Genomic DNA, 13,669 nt, shown 5'->3' with positions numbered 1-13,669 from the left:
GAAAATGATTCTTAAGAGCACTGCTATTATGGATAGCCTAATATATTTATATTTCATTTGAACAAGGTAAATAAGGGAAAGAAAATTGGATGACGATGATGATTTCATGAATAATTGAATATAGAATGAATGAACGAATGAATGAATGGTTGGTTATGTCATCTTTTGTTTGTGTTATTGGAATTGTCGCTTAAAAATTTTCATGGTTTGTTTCTTTTCAAGAAAATGGAGTTTAACCATGTAATAAATTAGACCTATTAATTTATGTAATAAACTAGTTATATGTACAATCATACACGTTTTCAATTATGTCACTAACAAAGTCTTTTTATCTCAAACACTAACTTGTTTAATTTCATGTCGTATCAACACGTTATATCGTGTTATTAATGCCAACTCTATGATCGATGCCAATATACAACACTTGCTATACATTTCACACGTCTACCTTCAAGGTTGTGAGACTTTTGTGTGTTAAATTGAGTCGATACATTACTAAATGACAAAAAAAAAGTTTAAGATGACAATCCAATATATATTGATTTCGTATGTAAATTATGTGACCTTCTAAGTTCTAACCATAACTAGAAGCATGGTTGTAAAATTATCGACTAGGCGTTGATTAATCTGATTAATCCTAACAAATTTTGATTAATCATAATTAATAGTTAGTCCTTATCTCACCGTCCGACCAACACGTAGCGATTACTACAACACCGACCAGAACGATATTAATCAAAGTTTATGGCGGTTATTGTAATTTCACCAAAGTTGAGAGTGTACCAAACCTTTCAGTTTCCCACCAAAGTCAAAATTAGCTTTGAAACTCAGTCAACTGAAAACAACACATCGAACACAATGTCACCGGCGCCTGTAATCGGAGTGGCAGTGTTTCTGATCAACGGCAACACGGTGCTTCTCGGTCGCCGCCGGTCATCAGTCGGCCACAACACTTATGCACTGCCCGGCGGCCACCTTGAGTTCGGTCAGTCATCTCTTAAGTTAGGGTTTACTGTAATTACCTCTATTATTATTATTATTATAAAATAATAAAATATGATTAGAGCTTGTGCATTGGTGGTAATGACAAAAGAGTCAATCACTTCATGTGATACTTCATTTGTCTACCACCAGTCATTTAGATATTTTAGTGCCAGTGTAAAGAGCCGAGCCGCTCGTGAGCTACTAGAGCTCGGATTGGTAAAAAAGTCAAAACGAGCCGAGAATAAAACTCATTTAGTTATCGTGCCCGAGCTTGAGCCTTGTATGAGAAGATTTTTTAGGGTCGTCGAGCCTTAACAAGTCTGATATATAATTTTTAAGTTTTTTAACTTTTTGGACCTCTGTGTATTAATTTCACACTGTGCAGCTGAGCTTGAGCCGAGCTTTAGCTCGTTTAAGGTACTGCACACGTGATCAAGCTGAGCTGAGGCTCGCTTTTAAGGTACTGCACAGGGCTCAAGCGGAGCTTAGGCTCGTTTAAGGTTTTTCTTGAAATTATATAGAACTAATTAAAAATGTATATAAACTAATTAAAAATATAATAAACGAGCCAAATTCGAGCTTGTAAAAATGGCTCACAAAGTCACAAGCCGAGCTCAAGCTCTCGTAAGTTAAAACGAGCTTGTAAAAATGGCTCACAAGCCGAGCTCAAGATCTCGTAAGACAAAACGAGCTGAATTCGAGCTTGTAAACTTGACTCGCAAAGTCACAAGCCGAGCTCAATTCGAGCTTGTAAAAATGGCTCACAAGCCGAGCTCAAGATCTCGTAAGACAAAACGAGCTCAATTCGAGCTTGTAAAAATGGCTCACAAGCCGAGCTCAATTCGAGCTTGTAAAAATGGCTCACAAGCCGAGCTCAAGCTCTCGTAAGACAAAACGAGCTCAATTCGAGCTTGCAAACTTGACTCGCAAGCCGAGCTCAAGATCTCGTAAGACAAAACGAGCTCAATTCGAGCTTGTAAAAATGGCTCACAAGCCGAGCTCAATGCGAGCTTGTAAAAATGGCTCACAAGCCGAGCTCAAGCTCTCGTAAGACAAAACGAGCTGAATTCGAGCTTGTAAACTTGAGTCGCAAGCCGAGCTCAAGCTCTCGTAAGTTAAAACGAGCCTAGTCAAGTCTGGGCTTGGCTCAGCTCGTTTACATAATTTTTTGATATGCTGATAATTTAAATCAGTTAATAAAATGAAATAACAAAAAAACGCGTGTTTCTTTGTTTTAAAGGTGAAAGCTTTGAGGAATGTGCAGCACGAGAGGTGAAAGAGGAAACCGGGCTAGACATCAAGGACATACAGTTTGTAACAGTAACAAATAATGTATTTTCAGAAGGTGCAAAACCACTACATCTTGTTGCTGTTTTCATGCGTGCATCTTTAACTGATCCTGACCAGGTCCCTCAAAACGTTGAGCCTGATAAGTGTTACGGTTGGGATTGGTATGACTGGAAAAACTTGCCCGAACCGTTGTTTGGACCTTTGGAGACTATGGTGAAAAATGGGTTCAGTCCATTCCCTGCTTAATTAAATTGATTAGGATAGTTATTCTCAAGGTTCACTTGCTATGGTTGGTTTCATGGATTTGTGTTACTTGTTTCAGTTGAAGTAATATTGTTTTAGCAGAGCCGCAGAGGTCTCAGGTTCGAATATCATTTCACTGGATTCTCGCTAGTAACTCTAAAAGCCATCTACATATAACCACTATTGGTTTCGGTTTTAATTATAGAGTAAAATGATTATTATTTACTAAATGTTGTGTTTGATTTAGATATATCAATCAGGTATAGGTGCACAAACCGGGTATTTTCAGGAACCGGAACCGGGTATGGTCAACAAAAGTCAAAAGCGGGTCCGGGTAGGAACCAGTTCCGGGTATAGTCGGGTATTTGATCGGTTCCATCGGGTTTCGGGTAGGGTAGGGTCGGGTATTGGTGGAACCGGTTTCACCAGGTCCGGCTCGGTTCTAGGGGAAACCCAAAGCCCGGTCTGTACCCACGGGTAGGGTCAGGTCCGGGTAGGAACCGCCGGGTCGGGTCCGGAACAGGGTTTTTTTTTGCACCTCTAAAGTCATGTATGGATATGGATTATGTTCTATCAGACCATTTGTTTTTTTTACCCAACTTCATTAATCTAAAGATGTAGATTCAAAAGCATTCAAATCAATCAACATCACATTCAATTATAGTGTTTGCCTATGTTAGGCTTTGAATTATTGTTAGGCTGAGGGGTGTGGGGCTTCAGCGGGGGCGCGAGAGCCCATTTGCTCGCGCCCCGGGGCGCGAGCACCACACCACCGAGGCGCGAGAGGGGCGCGAGAGGGGCGCGAGCACGGGAACCAAGGCGGGCGCAAGGCCGGTAGCGGGAGGAAAATGGCGTAAAGGTTGGTTGGGAATGCGTGAAGGAGCCGTTGGGATGAATAAAAGAGCCGTTGGGCTCTTTAATTTTATTAAAAAAAAATCTGTTTTTCCTATATATAAATCTAAACCAATTACCACACCCAAAATCACATAAAACAATTACCACAACTTCAAAAAAAACCCAAAATAAACCCATCTTCCAAACCTTTTTTTTAAAACATGGCTGGAAATTGGTACCCAAACCTAGATTCAGGCTATAGTTACGACGATTTATGGTCGTCACCAGACCAATCGATGTTTTTTTCAATAAATTCTTATGCAATAGGAAAAGCTCACTGATTACAAGCTTTTGTTTATTCCATTAATCTCGATCAAATAAAACAAAAAAGAAATAATGATTTGTGCTTACCTTCAAGCGTGAAACTCTAAATGCAAAATCCCTTTGCTGTATTATGACGCAAGCAACAAAGAAAAAAGAATTTTGCTTTCTTTCACGCACCAACCCCAAAGACAAAATCAGTTCCATAGATAATTTTTTTACAAGAGAGAAGAAAATCGGACGAGATAAACCAAACTGCAAACCGTTTATTAATGCAACAATCGTGTGTTCAACGAGCCTAAGCTCTTATACCACTTTTTAGGAATAAAGCGGCGAAGCGGAAGCGGAATAACACACAAACGAGCACAAACGGTATAAACGCAGTACGGAAAACACAAGAACTTTAACATGGTTGACCCCAGTGAGGGCCCTACATCCACGTGGTGCAACTAGAGTTTCTCTTTGAACCCTTAATTAACTTAATAACCGGCACACCATTTATCTTCTAATCAAAAGCTCTTAATTTCGTATTATATAATTGTTTTTATTAACCACCACTTCCTTATTTGGTAATTATTTAATTACAACTGTCCTTTGGCATTGCCTTCCGGTCGTCCCAACGGGTGGATATGTTACCCTGCGGATGACTTTTGAGAGTGCCTGGATGATTCCGCGCATGGTAAGTTATGCGGGTGATCCATATGTCCCGCGGGTGCCACATGAGGAGCTTCCCTCTGACCCGCGGGTAATGCTTAAGGGTATTTGGGTCTTTTTGATACTCTACCTCTATAAGAACTATTAACCACCAACTGAAACGGTGCGTTAGTTCAACCCCTATATAAAGGAATCATCTTATGTGATTTCATTATCGAATTTCATACTCCGATTTTCACATAATATGTTTTGTGTACTAGCGAAATACTTTAATCTTAAAAATGATTACATGATTTAGAAAGCAATACAAGTCTTACGAAATCCAGAACCTAATATATAGATTGGTCTGTATGTAGAGATACATGCAGTAACATAGATAACTAGTTGTAGTGTATGATAATAATTGAACACGACATTCACTTTATAAAACATTATACTACTTTATCCGTGTGTACGCCCTATAATAGTAGAACACCGTGCGTTTAGTGGGGTGAACCTTAAGGCTTATGCGGAAGAAGTGATGACTTCCCTTGCCGGATATTGAGGTAATGGCATCGTTTTTTTCGGATGATCAGGAGATGGCTTCCCTATTCCAGAAATATAAAGCTTATACTTTGGTGGACGAGGTGATGGCTTTGGTTTCACCTGAACATAAATCTTATCCTTACTTGAGAATGAGATGATTAAGAGGAATGAAATCAAGATTAGAACCACCACATGCATCTTCTTTCTCATCCTTGTTTCACTTGGAAATGGTTGGAGGAGAGAATATAATATAATCAATATATATAGAAAGTTATGAAACATCTTACAAGAAATGATGCTCAAATTAATTATATCTTACCTTTTTTTTCTTTCTTTTACATTCATGAAAGGTAAGTCCTTGCTCAACTTCAAATATGGAGTGATACTCTTATTTGACTAAGACTTTGTGGCTTAAGATGATGACTTTGGACTAATGACGCTGATATGATAAATCCAGGTTTAGTGAAGGGGTTTTAGTTAACAAAAATTACCGTCACGTCACTGCTATGTAGGGGTGACAAATGTGACCCGTGTGTTGAATAGTTTGTATTAAAATGTATATAATGGGTCAAACTAAAAAAAGTATGATTGAAACGGGCTGATATTTTTTGAAGTTTTTTTTAATAGAACGAAAAAAATGGAGAAAACATTTTAGTGTTTTTACTTTCTTAGTTTTTTATTTATATTTTAAGTTATAATATTTTAATTATTATTTTGAATTTTTTAATGAGGGGGTTTTTGAAATCTCAACCCATTTTGATCCATTTTAAAAACCCCTTATTAAAAAATTCAAAAAAAAAAATTAAAAAATCATAACTCGAAATATAAATCTAAAACTAAAATTAAAATACTAAAAATTTTTTCTCCGTTTTTCTCGTTCCATAAAAAAAAAATTCAAGAAATGTCAACCCGTTTTGACCCGTTCAATCATAAATTTTTTTAGTTTAACCCATTATATACATTTTAATACAACCCAATGCATCACATTTGTCACCCCTAATACTTGGTAGACAATGAGACATTCAAATGAGTGTGATGATTTTAACTAAATATTAAATAAAAGAAAAAAAATAAGAAATAAAAAGAAAATATGTGATTGGTTGCAAGTGGTCCCACCACCTTTGTATCTAACGCACGTTGCCTTGCTTGTCCCTAAGTCAATGGTTTCGTCCAGTTTTTAGCCAGTAATGGCATGTGACGTCCTACTCAATAATGGGTCGCGTTGACGACACTAGTAGTTAGTTTAGTTGTAGAGCTATGTGTTTACGGTTTACCAATTCCAACGCTCTAGAAGGTTACGTAAGTAATGTACGATAAGTCATTATTTTACAATAACTCACCCCTACAATTTTATATTACAATTATAGGTAGCCTTCAGTTATTCACACGCCCTTTGACATATTCAAATACCTACCATACAATATGTATGAGACCTCTACGACTCTTATGATGGGTGTATGGCAACATGGAAAAGGGTGATGACACGCAAAAAGGAAGTACAAATATAGGATCCCTTTATGTATTATTAGGTGGGTCAAAATTAAATAAGTGGGTGAACCGGGTATGCATAACCGTCATGATATGTTGGTGTAGTAAGGGTTATAGATACACATATATTGAAGTAAAACTCCATTATTAGTTGATTTAGAAAGTAGTGTTTATATCAAAATAGAAGGCAAACATGTAAAAAGTTGTGTCACTGACGCTTTTTGAATTGCAAAACTTAATCCTTTAAGAGCTGCACTGATAGATCTTGGAGCCATGACATTATTATGCATGACCTGTTGGACGGCTAATATTTCCACAGCTTCAGGCGAGAGAAACCAAAAATGTCAAACGTAAAAGATATAAATACATGTTGGTTGTTAAGACATGTCTTCTTATGATTAGCCACCTTGCATGTAACAACTTTTAAAGTAGCCTAGCTAACCGTGAAACCACTACTATTAATTCCCAAGCCCACACAGAGGGGAAACTCATGTTAGATCCACACACGCAACTTCCCCTCCCGTCCACCCAAAGACCAAAATGTTAGCCAATCGAAGATTTATTCTTGAGTCCAATGAGTCAGTCAAGAAATTCACAGGTGTTTTTTTTCTTAACAGAAATCCTAGCACGCTTGAATATGTCAAAGAACACATCACTAATCAAATCATGTTATTACTTGAACCTGGGAGCTCTCTACAATATACTGTGTGCTCTCCATAGGAGTCCAAACACGCCTTGCAACAAATAGGGCATATCTCATCAACTGCGAATAAGGAGTCATGAGGTGATACCTAAGGATAGTTCGGTACCTTATTAGTGACATATGTTGGTCTAACCTGTCTATAAGGATAACAAGAAAATCTTGAAAATATCGTTTTGGTAGACACTAAAAAATGACTTTTTGTCTACATGTGATCATGTCAAAGTGTGTTTTCATGTCATGGACAATTTTACTAAAAAGAACACTCTCCAATGCATGTAAGACTTTTTGTGTGTGTGTGTGGGGGGGGGGGGGTGTAACAACTCGAGTTTTTCGAACTTATACTTTTACCCGACTCGGTTTAATGTTCGGGTTATTTTTGTTAAATAAATATAGTTAAATCAATTAATATTTAATTATTTATAATTATATCTTTAGTACTTTGACACATTTATCCCAAAACATAAGATTTATCTCCTTTTGTGCCGTATTCAAACTCTAGGGTCCAAACTGTAAATATAGTTATAACCCATTTTCACCAATCTGGGTACCCTTGGATCCAAACCCGAATCTATATACACTTCTCATGCCCGATTTGCTTAATCTATTGATTTGAACTTTGAATCGTTGATTGTTCGTTGTAGTTGATCTCGTGTTTATCTTAAATATCATATTTACGGCTTGAATAACATTATAAACGTGTTTAATATATTCAAATCGTTCATCGTTATCCCGTATTATCCAAACCGTAACCCTAAAATCTAAGTTCTATATAAACGAGCATAATATCGCAATTAAACTCACACCCTCCTTCCCTAAGCCATCGCCAACTATACCCCTATCTTCAATTATATTATCGTTGCTGTTTACTAGCTCGTCCGTAAGCATTTTTGGCCGACAACTGTTAGATCTCGTTCACTATCAATCAAAACGTGTTAAGGTAATTGTTATACATGATTATGATCGCGTTACAGTGAGGATCAAAAGCCCTAAGGCTAATTTGATTTACATAAACGGATTTGATCAATCAAATTGTTAGGGTTTATAATCAAAGTATGATTGAATCCATTTCGGTTTTTAACTAGTGGTTCCATAATCTATTTGCGCATAGCTGGTTAGTCCAGCTTGTTAAACCTTTGAGTTACATGAAAAATAAATTTCATAGTGTATGAAAATCAATCAGAAGTTGCTACTAATCGTCACAACAAAGTCATCGAAGTTTGATAGCAACAAATTTGCTACCGATGATGTTCCTACAGTACACTGCCAGCAATTATAACACCAAGTGTTAACCCAAACTGAAACACCGCATAGTTCAACCTCTATATAAAGAAATCATCGCGATGTTCATTGCTATCTTTTCCTATATTAAACTTGTATATCACGAAGTACTTTAATATAGAAATAAAATTCCATGATTCAGAAAGATATCTAAGTTTGATGAAAAACAAGAAACCTTCATGTTTGACGATTTAGTTACAACGGTAGAAACAATTGAATGAAGTTTAATCCATCCCCACACTTAGAGGTAGTAAAACATGGTCTATGTTTATTGCTTGACGGTTTATCCTAGGGGTGGTGGTTGCTGCAGTTGTATGCTAGAAAGTGGTGGCGGTGGTGTTGAAGAAGGTGGTGGTTGTTTAGCTATAACCGTTGGTGATGATTGGTGACGGTGGTTGTTCAGTTGGATCCGTTGGTGGTGCTGGTGATGATGGTGGTTGTTCAGTTGTAATCGTTATCGTATTTTTTTCTGGTATCTCAGAAGCTGAAGGGTGTTTCACCGATGTTACCCTTGTCATATTTACTAGTACCTTGGTAGGTGGTGGTGGTGGACTAATATTGCTTGGCCGTCTATAATTAGTAAAATTCATCGTTGTAGACACCCTTTTACGCACCCCTGTCATTTGTGTAGACCGGTTGCTAGGTGTTAGCTAGCTAGTGAACCACCCGTGTTCTTTGGTGGAAGAGACGATTGAGTTCCATGCAGGACTGAAGATAGAACTCCGTATGCATATAACAAAAGGTACATAGCAAAATATATTAAAAGTATTAGTAGGGTCTAAATAAGATAAGATGATAGTAAAATATTTCTTCCAAAGTTTCTAAAGTTTCAATTTTAATGTATTACGTAAAATTAAGATTTTATGTATGAAATAAGATGATTAAGAGGAATGAAGTCCATCTTCTTTCTGATCTCTCGATTTTGGAGATCAAATTACCAGGCGAGGATAAGAATATAATGAATATGTATTAAATGGTCTGAAGATATTATTTTATTTTATTTTATTCGAGTCTTAATTTGCACAATAATCTTTAGTGACCACCACACCAAGTGGTGGAGTAACAAGTACTCTGCGAGGACTTATTAGTGGTTAGACTACTCTCTTTTTAAATTTGTTTTTTTTGTCGTTTAAAATTGAGCAATTGAATTATGTTAGTATTATAGATGATGACATGATAATTGCTGATATGTGTTATAGCATTAAAGTTGTTAGATCCTGACTTCGGATGTGAATCTTATAGCTTCAAAAAACAATTATTAAAAAAAAAAAGATGTTGCCATAAATCTAGAATTTATTTATTTTTTCACAAAAATAGAACTAATTTATAGTTTATACAAATACAGAATTTTGCTATCAAGAATTTTGTTACAAATGCAAAATATTCTACAAAATTATTTCTTCAACATGGCATTCGGGTCTGACCAAACACCTTAATTATTAAAAAATTACGGAAGAATAACAAGTCAGAGCATAAGTTCCTGCAAAAAAATAACTAGTAAAAGAAGACTAGCACTTTGTTCTTGATTATCACCAACAGTATAATCGTTAATATTATTTGTTGTTCTTAGGGTGTTTTACCCTATTAATTTGTCATCTTCATCTTATAATTTATTTTTTGGTTTAATTATCGGAAATATTTGAAACTTTTGATTATATGTTGTAAGTAACCACCAACTGAAACGGTGCGTTAGTTCAATACCTATATAAAGGAATCATCTTATGTGATTTTATCATCTTTCATACTCCGATTTTCACATACTACAGTTTGTGTACAGTACTAGCAAAATACTTTAACACGAAAAGTGATTACACGATTTAGAAGGCAATCCAAGTCTTACGTACGAAATCCAGAACCTAACAAGCATGACTGGTCTGGTCTGTATATAGAAGATACATGCGGAAACATAGATAACTAGTTGTAGTGCATATGATAATGATACAAACAATCCAAGGTAAACAACACGACATTCACTTTATAAAACATTATGCAGCTTTATCCGTGCGTACACGCCAGGGTTGACCTCATACACTTTGGTGGAAGAGGTGAATGCTTCGGATTTGGTGCTCGCTCTTCTGCTGGTTTACTAGCGTATCTCATGGGGGGTGAGGTTGAACCACGCCCGTCTGTTAGAAAGAGAAAATTTTTTTTGTAAAAAACATGATCATATCAGAATACTTAACATAAACACTAATGACCATTACAGTACCACATGAAATTCCAAAATACTTAACACTTAACAAAATAACCAAACACTAATTACCACCACGTTCCATTCTCATGCATAAATAGAATTAAGATTAATATTAATTAATATTTATACTTACTTGAGAATGACATGATTAAAAGGAATGAAATCAAGATTAGAACCTCCACACGCATCTTCTTTCTCATCATTGTTTCGGTTAGAAATGGTTGAAGGAGAGAATATAATATGATCAATATATATTGAGTTATAATGAACATCTTCCAAGAAATGACACTCAAATTAATTATAATTTTTTTTCTTACATTTATGGAAGATAATTAAATGTAAAGATAAGTCTTTGTTCAACTTCAAATAAATGAAGTGATGACTTTGGTTAGCAAAAAGTATTATCATGACACTATGATATAGGTGAAAGGATGATCACTAACTAAGATCATGAATGTAATGGTTTTAACTAAACATTATAGAAAAAAGAAGGGGGAAAATAAGAAAATGATGATATTATAATTTGGAAACTAAACCAATTTGACTAACTTGTTTAGTTTGTGTTTGATTTATATGATAATGTTGTGGTTAAAGAAAAGATTCAAGATAGGGTTGTAAGCTGACCGAACCGAACCGGATGAGACCTTGTTCGTGTTCGTCCATTAAGCTTTTGTGGGACAAACATGGATCACGAAAACCCTACGGAATGAAAATTCGTGTTCGTGCCCGTCCATTAAGTAATTGAGTTTTTTCGTGTTCGTTTGTGTTCATTCATTAATATTGTAAACGACCAGTAATTGACAATCGAACACTAATGGACAAACAAACATCAATGGACACTAATGGAATTTAATGGACGAACAAACATAAACATATCAAAATACTTAACATAAACACTGATGACTGTTACACGTACCACATGAAATTCCAAAATACTTAACAGTTAACATAATATAACGTTTTGGTTTTCAAAATCCAAAATTTCTATTGTTTCACGTGAAATAAGTTTCATATTCTTCATTCTTAATGGAATTTCAACATACACAATACTATTAACGGACGTTACTGGATGTAATCAGACGTATGGTCACGAACACTATTCATGTTGGTCCGTTAAGCTTATCGGCCAAAAATTTTTTGTCCATGTCTGGTTCGCTTATTAAATGGACGAACATAAATGAACTTCCTACCGAAATGACAACTAAACATCCACCGGACGTCCGGTTCACTTACAACCCTAATTCAAGTCTAAGGAAAAACGTACAAGGATAGATAAAAAAAAGTAAGTGTTTGTTCAAGATAAGTGGAGCCCAATAAACATTGCAAGAGATCAAGAAAGTCTTAGAAGAATCAAGAGATCAACAAAGTCTTGGAAGAATCAAGAAAATGATGACAAACGTGAACTTGAAGACCCACATATTTCAATTCAAAAATTAGAGGGTGAGTCGGGTACAATAATTGAGGGGGTGATTGTTGGCTCAATGTTGTTTGGCCCAATCCAATAATTAAAAGGGTTATTAAATGGGTTACCTAATGACTAAGTTATGGTTATTAGGTATGTTGTTAGTTAAGTTAAAATTAACTTATAAATGTAAGATAATGGTAAATACTGGATTGATTCTTTCTTGATAATGCATTACAATATATAGAGACAGAATGCAAACTCTAGAGACCTAAGATGGGCCCGTGGGCTCACACTAATAATAGTTAATAATAATAATAATATAATTCAATAATAAATAGGGGCAATCGAGTTAATGTTTGTCTAAAGAAAAATTGAGTTAAGGTTTGAAATATTGTAATAAGTATTTTGAGATATATGATTTTCTGATTAATATTATCGAGAGTTATTCGTTTAGTTCATATCCGATTATCATCACTTGAGCTAGCGGCCTAAGCCAAGGCCCAATAGTGCCCTCAAGTTTTTAGCGCGTAATGGCGTGTGACGCCCTCCTTAAGATGATGTGACAATGGGTCATGTTCACAACACCGCTCACTAAATTGATAACAATATAAATAAGCGTGTAACGCCCTCCTAAAGATGATGTGACAATGGGTCATGTCCACAACACCAGTCACTAAATTGATAACAATATAAATAAGCGTGTGAAGCCCTCCTTAAGATGATGTGACAATGGGTCGTCCACAACACCAGTCACTAAATTGATAACAATGTAAATAAATACGAGTAGTTAGTTGTAGGCCTATGTGTTTACCAATTCCAATATCTAAAAGTCTTTGATTTCATAAATTAACTCGGTTTTGATATATTTTAATTATTTCAAAGTCTGTTCCAATAAATTCTTATGCAATAGGAAAAGCTCACTGATTACAAGCTTTTGTTTATTCCATTAATCCAGAATATACTAATAAGAACAAGATTACAGGCCCACTGATCAGTAATCATAAATTCATAATAGTTATAAGCGTCACTTCACTTCACTTCACTGCTACTAAGCCTTTTCCTTCTTATTTCTTTGATGTTGCTGAACTCTTCCCACCTGATGTCTACATAACCATTAAACCATGCCCAAAAATGAGATCACTTTTATTCATAATTTTAAAAAATTTAATATATGCTTTCATTTAACTTTATAACGTTTATTAATAATGATAATAATAATATATTTTGTTATTTAGTTGAGAATGAAGTAAAAGTAGATATTTCGGTAGATGCGAGGCTTAAAAAACTTTTACTTTAAAATCTCAATTTGATAAGAGGGACACGTGTAATCATAAACTATCTATCTATCTTTATTTATTATAGATATTATATAGTATAAAGTATAGATATAGATGTAGATTACCTTCTTCTTAGGCTCACGAGGTTGTGCGGGCTTTTTCGGAGCCACTTTTGAGGCGGAAGGTTTGGTGGCCGATGGCTTAGCCGCCGCTTCCTTAACAGGCTTCTCGAGCTTAATGGACGCCATTGATTATTTGAGATGTGATGGAAAGCTAGTTTTTAAGACTTTAGTGTTGGCTTTGATGTTTCACTTGCACATAGGTGGTTGTATTTATAGTTGGATTTAAGGAATGAAAATACTTACTAAACACTTTGCATTAGATTCCTATAAGATAGAAGATGTGACTTAAAATCCTACATTATTTTGATGCCCTTGTTAATAATAGAGCATATGATACCATACAATTATTTA

At 35.5% G+C, this 13,669-nt stretch overlaps 1 protein-coding gene and 2 long non-coding RNA genes across 3 annotated transcripts; 1 reads left to right on the top strand and 2 right to left on the bottom strand.

Moving 5' to 3' along the window:
• The first annotated feature begins 807 nt into the window (after window positions 1-807).
• On the top strand, window positions 808-2,762 carry LOC143558079 (nudix hydrolase 1-like). The gene is made up of 2 exons (XM_077046998.1): window positions 808-985; window positions 2,225-2,762. Exons 1-2 carry the CDS (start codon window positions 859-861, stop codon window positions 2,518-2,520), a joined length of 423 nt encoding a protein of 140 aa, XP_076903113.1. The 5' UTR covers window positions 808-858; the 3' UTR covers window positions 2,521-2,762.
• Window positions 2,763-4,466: 1,704 nt separating this feature from the next.
• Window positions 4,467-10,328, bottom strand: LOC143558078 (uncharacterized). Its single transcript, XR_013139668.1, has 2 exons — window positions 10,118-10,328; window positions 4,467-4,600 (listed from the first exon to the last, which is right to left on the bottom strand). It is a non-coding gene; the product is annotated as an uncharacterized LOC143558078 (long non-coding RNA).
• A 2,512-nt stretch (window positions 10,329-12,840) lies between these two features.
• Window positions 12,841-13,623, bottom strand: LOC143558077 (uncharacterized). The gene is made up of 2 exons (XR_013139667.1): window positions 13,322-13,623; window positions 12,841-13,022 (listed from the first exon to the last, which is right to left on the bottom strand). It is a non-coding gene; the product is annotated as an uncharacterized LOC143558077 (long non-coding RNA).
• Window positions 13,624-13,669: the final 46 nt, after the last annotated feature.

This window comes from Bidens hawaiensis, unplaced genomic scaffold, assembly GCF_021521415.1.
Source record: "Bidens hawaiensis isolate Kalapana, Puna unplaced genomic scaffold, B.hawaiensis_p1.1 tig00019321_1, whole genome shotgun sequence".
Lineage (NCBI taxonomy): Eukaryota > Viridiplantae > Streptophyta > Magnoliopsida > Asterales > Asteraceae > Bidens > Bidens hawaiensis.
The sequence above is the reverse complement of the archived record's forward strand: the minus strand, read 5'-3'. Positions and strand labels throughout refer to the sequence as shown.

Bases quoted from the DNA above. Each gene is read 5' to 3' on its own strand.
- LOC143558079 (XM_077046998.1), top strand. From the start codon at position 859: ATGTCACCGGCGCCTGTAATCGGAGTGGCAGTGTTTCTGATCAACGGC. The intron at 986-2,224 runs GTCAGTCATCTC...TTTGTTTTAAAG, and splicing joins CGGCGGCCACCTTGAGTTCG to GTGAAAGCTTTGAGGAATGT.